At 38.8% G+C, this 9026-nt stretch overlaps 1 protein-coding gene across 2 annotated transcripts in view; it reads left to right on the top strand.

Annotated features, from left to right (window-relative positions):
* Positions 1–9026, top strand: part of GRIN2A (glutamate ionotropic receptor NMDA type subunit 2A) — a 408795-nt gene that overhangs the window by 286073 nt on the left and 113696 nt on the right. For both annotated transcript variants that reach the window (XM_003802071.3, XM_012812896.1), the window contains one exon: positions 8117–8231. In XM_003802071.3, the coding sequence (XP_003802119.1) occupies positions 8117–8231 (115 nt within the window). The remainder of the gene's footprint in view (positions 1–8116; positions 8232–9026) is intronic.

Below are 9026 nucleotides of genomic sequence, written 5' to 3'. Positions count from 1 at the left end.
ACAATCCACCTAACATATATAACCCTGACTCAACCAGTACAAAAACAATCCACCTAACCAAAACAACTGTACCCCTGTAATATTCTGAAATTATAAAAAAGAAGGAAAGAGAGTCTACAACAGTGGTCCAACAGGAATACGATGCAAATCACATGTAACTTAAATTTGCTATTGGCCTGTTAAACAAGTAAAGAGAAGCAGAAGAAATTCATTTTAATAATACATTTTATTTAACACAGCATTTCAAAACTAGTTCAACATGAAATCAATATTAATTTTTTATGAGATCTTTTTTTTTTTTTTGAGACGGAGCCTCACTTTGTTACCCTCTGTAGAGTACTGTGATGTCATAGCTTACAGCAACCTTAAACTCCTGGGCTCAAGCCATGCTCTTGCCTCAGCCTCCCAAGTAGCTGGGATTACACAGGCACCCGCCACAATGCCTGGCTAGTTTTTAGAGAAGGGGTCTCGCTTTAGCTCAGGCTGGTCTTAAACTACCTGAGCTCAGGAGGCCTCCCAAAGTGCCAGGATTATCAGCGGCGTGAGCCACTGAACCAGGGCCTTTCATGAGATCTTTTACACATTTTTAAAATACCAAATCTTCAAAATCCAGTGTGTATTTTACACTTATAGCGTACCTTAATTTAGGCTAAGTGTATGTTAAGTGCTCAATAGCGACAGTGGTTGGTGGCTTTCAAATGAGAGTGCAGCTCTAGAGAGAACTCTACAGTTCTGGCACAATTTCTTTTTTAGTTGTAATATAGGAAATATGGTCTACTTGTTTTTCAATGTTATATTTGGTCCTCATGTACCACCATTCATAGAGCAGAAAATGCAAGCGGTAGAAAAATGCTTGTTTCACCTGGATTTCAGCTTCATTCACTTAAGATCTCAAATGCTGAAGAAAACTTGTATGTAAAATGTAAATATGTCTGAAATTTGTAAAATATTTACATATTTTCGGGATTAGAGTTTTGTATGTCAGTGAACTACTTAGCACTTAACACCAATGGATGCTAACACAGAAGTGAACATCTTTGCAAATCATTAGAGCCTTCCCTCTGCTGTATTTTGCTACTGTATTTCCATGTATTTATTGCTCCTGCTGGAACTATTGAAAAGGTAATTTGAGTCTATGGCCCTAGCCCTCCTAATGCTCCCAGGCTCATCTGAAAATGTAATTGGAAGCTTAGAAGCAGCCAGAATTTCTGGTATTTTATCTGACCACTAAAGGTTTATGGTCAATTTTTGAGAGATAAGCAAAACAGTGATAAGATTTTACTGCTTAATGTCAGTGCTTGGCAGGTGTTAATGGGGACCAAGCAATGTGGTATAGAATGGTGTTTCCCTAGGTATAGAATTTTGCTCTGGAGCAAGTTTAAATGAGAAGCAAGCACAAGGAAATATGGGTTGTCCTTCCTAGAAATTGGATGGGGGAATTGAAGGTAATAGGTACCTGCTTCCTGCCAACTTCATAATGAAATTACCTTTCAGCAGAAATTTCTGTTAAGAGTCTTTTTTTTTCTCGCTAGGGACTGAAGTCTCTTAATAGCAAAAGAAAGACAATATCAACATTGAGTATATGGAGTCACTGGACCAGAATATTGAATTTTAAAGGAACACAGAAAAAGCTGGCATATGAATATTTCCATATAGTTTTCATATAATCTGAAGACAAGAGGTTGCATCTAAATATTTACCCTGCTAATTCCATCTGATTTCACTACCAAATGGAAGAAAAAGGAATGAGTGGAGGAAATGGAGATGGGAAATTAAAGGTGGAGATTTAAGTAAATTCAACTGGGAAATCCAAAGGAAGGTGATCAAGGCAATGCTTCTTGATTAGAAAGATTACTGCAGCACTCCCCAGGGCCAAGTGTCTATGTTGAAACAAGGTGGTTTCTTGGCAATTTACTAAATTTCTCAGTTTTCCCACATTTGGGGGACTAGGTAGACGTAATCTGAACTTCCTTCACCCCAAGGTGTTGGATAATGGAAACCTGGCACATTGGATTCATTTAGAAATATCTCAACAAGTCTACTGGCCTGACTATGAACTTGGGGCAGCAAGTGCAGGCACAGAGTGACTATTTTCTACTAGCTCAGGTCTTCAGGTTGAGGCCACCTGTGTCCTTGTCTAAAGTTTTTACACTGAAATCCCATTGGAGTTGCTTGCCTATCTGTCCAATGTCTTTATTCCAACTGCTGCTTCCTTTGACCTTCCACTGGCCCTATTTCTTGCCTCAGTTACTGCAACGTCTTCTCTGTTCATCTGTCTGCCTCATGCAAACTTGCTTTTCAAGACTACCCCCTCCAAGAAACACTGGATGAACTGTAACCCTCACAGTGTAGTCTATACAGGTACTGACTGACTTCCCAGCCCTCAGCTTCTATGTCTCTAGCTTCAAGCCCAGGTGACCTTTCCACACACACCCCACATCCCTACCACTCTGAACTCCTATAGCTCACTGAATGCATCCTGGTGTTTCATGGTTCCCTGCCTTTGACTTTGCAGTTTCTCCTTGTGATGTGTTTTCTCCCTTTTCCTTTGCCTCTCACATACTCAGCCCTTACTTTTCCTTCCCAGTTCAACTCAAACACCTTCTACTTTGTTTTCCATATCCAGCCTGGAATTATAGTAGTGTTGGCTGGTCTATGCCCTGTGCTCTTTACTAGCTGACTTAGTATGCAACTATTTCTACAGTTGCTGTTCTTCATTAGAGTTATTCATGTCTCTCTCCCCAACCTTGGAGACTGAAGTGTGTTTTGTTATTTTTGTATCATTTTCCTCACATAGTTCTTGGCATAGAGAGTGACATATGGTAGGTACTCAAACATGTCTAAGGGTTGGAAGGTAGATGGATGTATTATTGAAGTCTGGCATGAATGTATTGATGGACAGATAGGTGGAAAGATTTATTGAATGTCTGGATGAATGTATTGATGGATGGATAGGTGGATGGATGTATTGAGTGCCTGGTGAATGTATTGATATACAGACAAGTGGAGTGATGTATTAATGAGTACCTGGATGACTGTATTGACGGACAGATAGGTGGATAGATGTATTGAATGTCTGGATCAATGTATTGATGGATAGATTGGTGGATAGATGTATTGAGTACCTGTATGAATGTACTGATGGATGGATAGCACTTCCAGTGATGAATTACCAACATAGTCACTAAGCATTAACTGAGCTCCCTCTGCCCCTGTATTCCAGACAATGTGATGGGGTTAAAATTAACCATGGGAAATAGAATCAAAATGTCAGCTTGAAAAGTAAAAACAGCTTAATTTAGCCTCCAAATGTTTACTTTGAAGTCCTGCTAATAATGAGGAGTTTTACTGAAATTCAGTTCTCTTCTAAACCTCAGTCCATACCAATGTCTTCTTAAGAGTCTCACTAAGGGCTGTGAAGTGGAACACTGCTAGATGTGCCTGTCTGGAATCCTTCACTTAACTCATCAAACTCCAGCTAGGCAACATCAAAGGAAATAAGGAGAAGGGGGAAAAATAGCTTGATTTAACTAGATAATGAATGGAGATTTTTAAAAAACTATTAAAGGGGTACAAATATTTCTGTTACATTGTTACTTTTTCTAATGCTTTGGTTAGGGCTTGTAGTGTTCCCATCACCTGAGTAGTATTCATGATGCCAGATAGACAAGTTTTTATCCCCCTCCTTGCTTTGCAATGACTTTTACATCTCTTTTTACCCATCTATCAGCTCCCAATTATTAGAGAGTACATGTGGTGTTTTTCAAAATTCCTGAAATACTTTACTTAGGATAATAGTCTCCAGTTCTATCCAAGTTGCTGCAAAAGATACTATTTCCTTCCTTTTACTCCATGGTCTGTGTGCATCCTACATTTTCTTAATCCACTCATGAATCAGTAGGTACTTAGGATGATTCCACATCTTTGCGACTGTGAATTGTGCTGCCATAAACATTTGGGTGCAGGTGTCTTTTTGATAAAAATGATTTCTTTTCTTTTGGGCAGATGCTCAGCCATTAGGGAAAATGTTGGTGTTCTTTTCAAATGCAGAGAAGCACTTTTACATTCTGCTTCTATTGGCAGGAAATCCTAATGCCTCACTCTTCTACTTGAAACCTTTCATGGATCCGCATGGCTTTCTGAACAAAGCCCTTTAGCATGTCAGGCAAAGTCCCTTAAGATCTGGCTTCAGGGATCCTCTCCAGACCCTCCCATTGCACATAACATAACCACTACTAAGCTGTCTTTTGCTTCCCCTGGGGTGTGCCCCTTTTGTTGACTCTTTACTTTAGATGACCCCCCCTGTTTGGAATGCCTTCTCCCACCCCTCCTCAACCCCTTCACCCTTCAAAATTCCCTTGGAAGATCTCCCTTGACCCTCCTCCCCCCCAGTGTGTGTCAGGGCCCTTAGTCTGCATTCTCGTGACTTTTTACACTTACTCCCCATCAGTCTACAAGTGGCTCTGTAGGCGTTATTATTGTCTATGTGTCTGTGTCACTGAAATGTAAGGCTATGGGTTAGAGGGCACATCTTGTATTTGTTATTTCTGTGTCTGTAGGATTTACTATAATGCCTGACACATAACAGACATTCAGTAAATAGTGGTTACTTTAAGAAAGTAATGATGAAAAAAAGAAAGTATCACTCTAGGAAGTAAGAGATATTTTAAATACACCAAATAAAATAGTGATTGCTCTTTTCTCTTTCTGGAGTAGCAGTGTTATACTTTCCTGTTAGTTAAAGTAATTGAGTACAGAGAATTGTTTTTGAAGTTCAGATTAATATGAGGGAACAAATGGTTAGGTTACATCGTTCATGTTTGTTAAGTAAAGTCCAAGTTGTTGTTGAGCCCTTCACCAAGGGAGTGTCCTGTAGACTCTCACCTTTTGCACATTAGGTGAGAGCACAGCAGTCTTCCTCCCTCCTCCCTTCTCCCCTTTCCTTCTTCTCCCCTCACCACTGGAATTCAATTGTGTTTTTCTCTTTTGTGTTTGTATAGTTCTTTATTTATTAGTTTCGTATTAGTATTGTATACATTGGATACTTGCTTTTTCACTCTTGTGATACTTTACCAAGAAGAATGTTCTTTAACTCCATCCAGGTAAATACAAAAGATATAAAGTCTCCATCTTTTTTGTGACTAGTGCTCTATGGTATATGTATACCACACTATATTAATTCTTTCATGAGTAGATGGGCACTAGAGTGGATTCCACATCTTGGTGATTGTGAATTGAGCTGCACTGAACATTCTAAATGTTCTAAATAAAATGATCTAAACAAAATTTTTTTTAATAAAATGATTTTATTTCTTCTGTGTAGAGATACCTAGTAATAAAATTATTGGATCAAATGGAAGGTCTATTTTTAGCTTTTTAAAGATTCTCCATACTTCTTTCCATACAGGCTATTTTAATTTGCAATCCCACCAGCAGTGTAAAAGTGTTTCTTTCTCTCTACATCCACCCAAGCATCTTCAGATTTGGGACTTTGTGATGTGGGCTATTCTCACTGGGGTTAGGCGATATCTCAGGATACTTTTGATTTACATTTCTCTGATGATTAGAAATCATGAGTATTTTTTCATGTGTTTGTTGGCCTTTCATCTGTCTCCTTCAGAGAAGGCTCCGTTCATGTCTCTTGGCTACTTATAAATGGAATTGTTTGCTCTTTTTTTATTGATTAGTTTAAGTTCTCTGTAGACTCTAGGTATCAGCCCTTTGTCAGATTCATAGCATGCAAATATCTTCTTCCACTCTCAAGGCTGTTTGCTTTAGTTATGGTACCCTTAGTTGTACATAAGCTTTTTAGCTCAATCGTGTCCTATTTATTTATTTTTGGCATTGCTACAACTGCCAGACAGGTCTTCTTCATAAAATCTTTTCCTGGGTTAATGTTGTCAAGAGTTTTTCCCACACTTTCTTCTAGAATTTTTATCATTTTGTGTTTTCAATTTAAATCTTTTTTCCAGTGAGAGTCAGTTTTTGTAAGTGGTAAGAAGTGTGGGTCCAGTTTCAGTCTTTTGCATGTGGCTAACCGGTTCTCCCAGCACCTTTATTAAATAGGGGTTATTTTCCCCAGTGTATGCTTTTGTTTGGCTTATCAAAGATCAGATAGCAATATGTTCTGATGACAATTTGGTTCATCTCTAGGTTCTCTATTTTATTCCATAGATCTATGTGTCTATTTTCATGCCAGTGCCATTCTGTTTTGATCACTGTAGACTTGTAGTATAACCTAAAGTCTGATAATATCATAGAATTTGCAAAATACAAAGATACAGAAAGAAAAATAGAAAATACTTGCACTCCTTCCATGCATAGGCAAGCTTTGTTTTCATTTTCTTTTTGCTTTGGTCATATTAAATAATGAGTTTTTCTTCCTGTCATTAACCTGTCTTCAAAAACATTACTTTCAGTGGTCCATGTAGTCCATAAAACAGATTCTCAATATTGTTCTTTCCCTTTACTTCAGTTTCTTCACCTTGTCCTAGAAATCATGACTCTCCCCCATCAACACCACCAGACTCTTCTGTGCTATGATGGTCCAAGGACGCACATGGGATTCATTAGGCCAATCTCTCTTTTTGGAATTTTTGGTAGCCCTGTTCTCCTACTTAATTTCTTACTTCTTCAGCTGCTCTTGGTGTTAGTGGAATAAGAAGCAAGAAAATCCTATGGCTTCAAGATACCTTTTCTTTCTGATAAAAGCTTGGAATGCTTCAGTCCACCTCAGTGAATTTACTGTTCGTCTGCTGCGTGGCCATCAGCATGTTTTCCTAGATATTTTCAGCTCCATTACATTTTCTCCAAGCTTCAAGGAGAAGTGGATCCCTTGGTTACCCTTTCACCCAAGTTCTGAGAGATGAGCTCTGCCTTGGTGCCCCATCTGAGGCCAGCCTGACTGCAGGCATACTGGCTTTGAGGAGTGATGAGGGTACAAGTGTTGTAAGGTAAATAACTTACCTGTGATGAAAACATGGACCAAAAATTGACAGCATGAACATCACGTAAGGCAAAGATGAGAGGTCATCCTCAATGCTTCTTTCTCCTTCACCTTCACATCTAATCTTTCACTAAACTCCTGCTAAATATCTCTTCACTTGGTCCTGTTTGTTGCTGCCTTTTTTCCTTCTTTGGCCACATCCAGGGTCCAAACCATTATCTTTTACCTAGATTATAAGAATAGTACAAATAGTACCCTACATGCACTCTGGTCCTTCTCCACTTCATTGTCTATGTAGCTTTCAAGGGACATGCTAAAGCAAAAGTCTGATTATGTAACCTCTTTGATTAAAAGCCCGGATATGTCTTCCATTGTTTTATGACAAAGACAAAATTTAACATGGTCTCCAGAACTCTGCAGTGTTGGCTCCTGTTCACCTTCTTAGCCTCACTATCTCACATTTCCTTATCTTTCCCTGCTTCTATCTCACTGGTCTGCATTTAGTCCCTCCTATGAACACCACAGGGCCTTTGCACATGTGTCTATTTCCTGTGTGTGTCTTTTATTACATAGTTAATGCTGACTTATCATTCAGGTCAAGTTTCACTTTTTTCAACCTTGCCTGACACCTGTTCCACATTCATATAGCACATGCTCCTCTTTCTGTACTACTTGTTACAGCTCTGTGACTAATCAGCTAGTAGGGATTATGTCTATTTTTTTATTTATCCCTCACCAACTTGCTGAGTCCTGGCATGTATCAAATGCTTAATAAATATCAGTGGATGGGATATAATTTCTTCAAACTTGAATACCATGTGGTTTATGAGCAAGCAGTGTCCTTAAGGGAAACTTGTTAAAGTATAATAGAATAAGTGTTCAGATCCTCCTATGAGAACATCATTAGAACATAGGCCTATGGGTCTAGCAGGACAAAAAGGTTACATTCCATGTTCTAATTGCAGTCAATTACAATGCACGATTGATTATCAGCATTGCCTGATACTTTTGCAGAGAGAAGTGAAGAAGTGCTGCTTGTGAGGAATGGCATAATAGCATAGTAAGTTTGTACTTTGCCAGTGTTACAAAGATGGCAGCATCCACTCATTTGTTTGTTTGACCTTTTTAATTCTTCCCTAAAAATTTGTCTTTCCCTCTTTTTCTTTGCAGATTTATGGTCAATGTGACATGGAATGGGAAAGACTTATCCTTCACTGAAGAAGGCTATCAAGTGCATCCTAGGCTGGTGGTGATTGTACTGAACAAGGACCGAGAATGGGAAAAGGTGAGTGTCTATCTGTGTGCCCCATGCGAGAAGGGAAGTGAGCATGGGTGACAAAGGGGCTCAAATTGCCTGTTTCACAAAACATTTCCTATTGAGATGTCCAGATCCCATCCCATAGCCAAGAAAAGATCTGTCTTGGAGCAAGGCAGGCTAGACATTGTAAAGTGCAATCAGCATGCTTTCCTTAGATGAACTGTGGTAACTGTGGGCTCTATGTGGATTCTCAAATCCCAGAAGGAAGGGTCCAGACTTGTGATATTTAAAGACAATAAAGTTTGGTTTGCAGCATTGCAGTAACAAATGTTAATTACATAGCAATGATCACACCAATTTGCCCTAACCTCATAATTGTGTACCATATTCACTATTTTGCCATTTGGATGATCCTAGTATATTTTCATTCACTTAGACTTCTACTTTAAATAAGCTAATTTTCAAAACCTAATTGTATCACTTCTGTAAATGTAGGTTGGAGAAAGAAGTTATATTTCTTGTAAAGTACATTTTCCAGTGTATATATTTGTGTGTGTCTGTGTAAAAACTCAGTGTGCAAAGAAAAAACACCATCTAACATATCACACAAGCCATGACCTGAGAGGGGAGACTTGGTGGGGGAATTTACAGATGATCTCACACACACAGTGGCAATATCTGACTCAGCAGCACTCACTACTTTCCCATAATTCAACACTTACATTAGTCTCTATAGTATCACATAAAAGGTGGAATAAAGACAAAAAAGGAAGCCTATATAGTTATCCTGTCTTTTTTGACAAGCAGTTCATGACCTTCAAA

The sequence above is a fragment of the Otolemur garnettii genome, unplaced genomic scaffold (assembly GCF_000181295.1).
Source record: "Otolemur garnettii isolate 467f Iridium unplaced genomic scaffold, OtoGar3 scaffold00232, whole genome shotgun sequence".
In the NCBI taxonomy this organism is placed as follows: domain Eukaryota; kingdom Metazoa; phylum Chordata; class Mammalia; order Primates; family Galagidae; genus Otolemur; species Otolemur garnettii.
The sequence above is the reverse complement of the archived record's forward strand: the minus strand, read 5'-3'. Positions and strand labels throughout refer to the sequence as shown.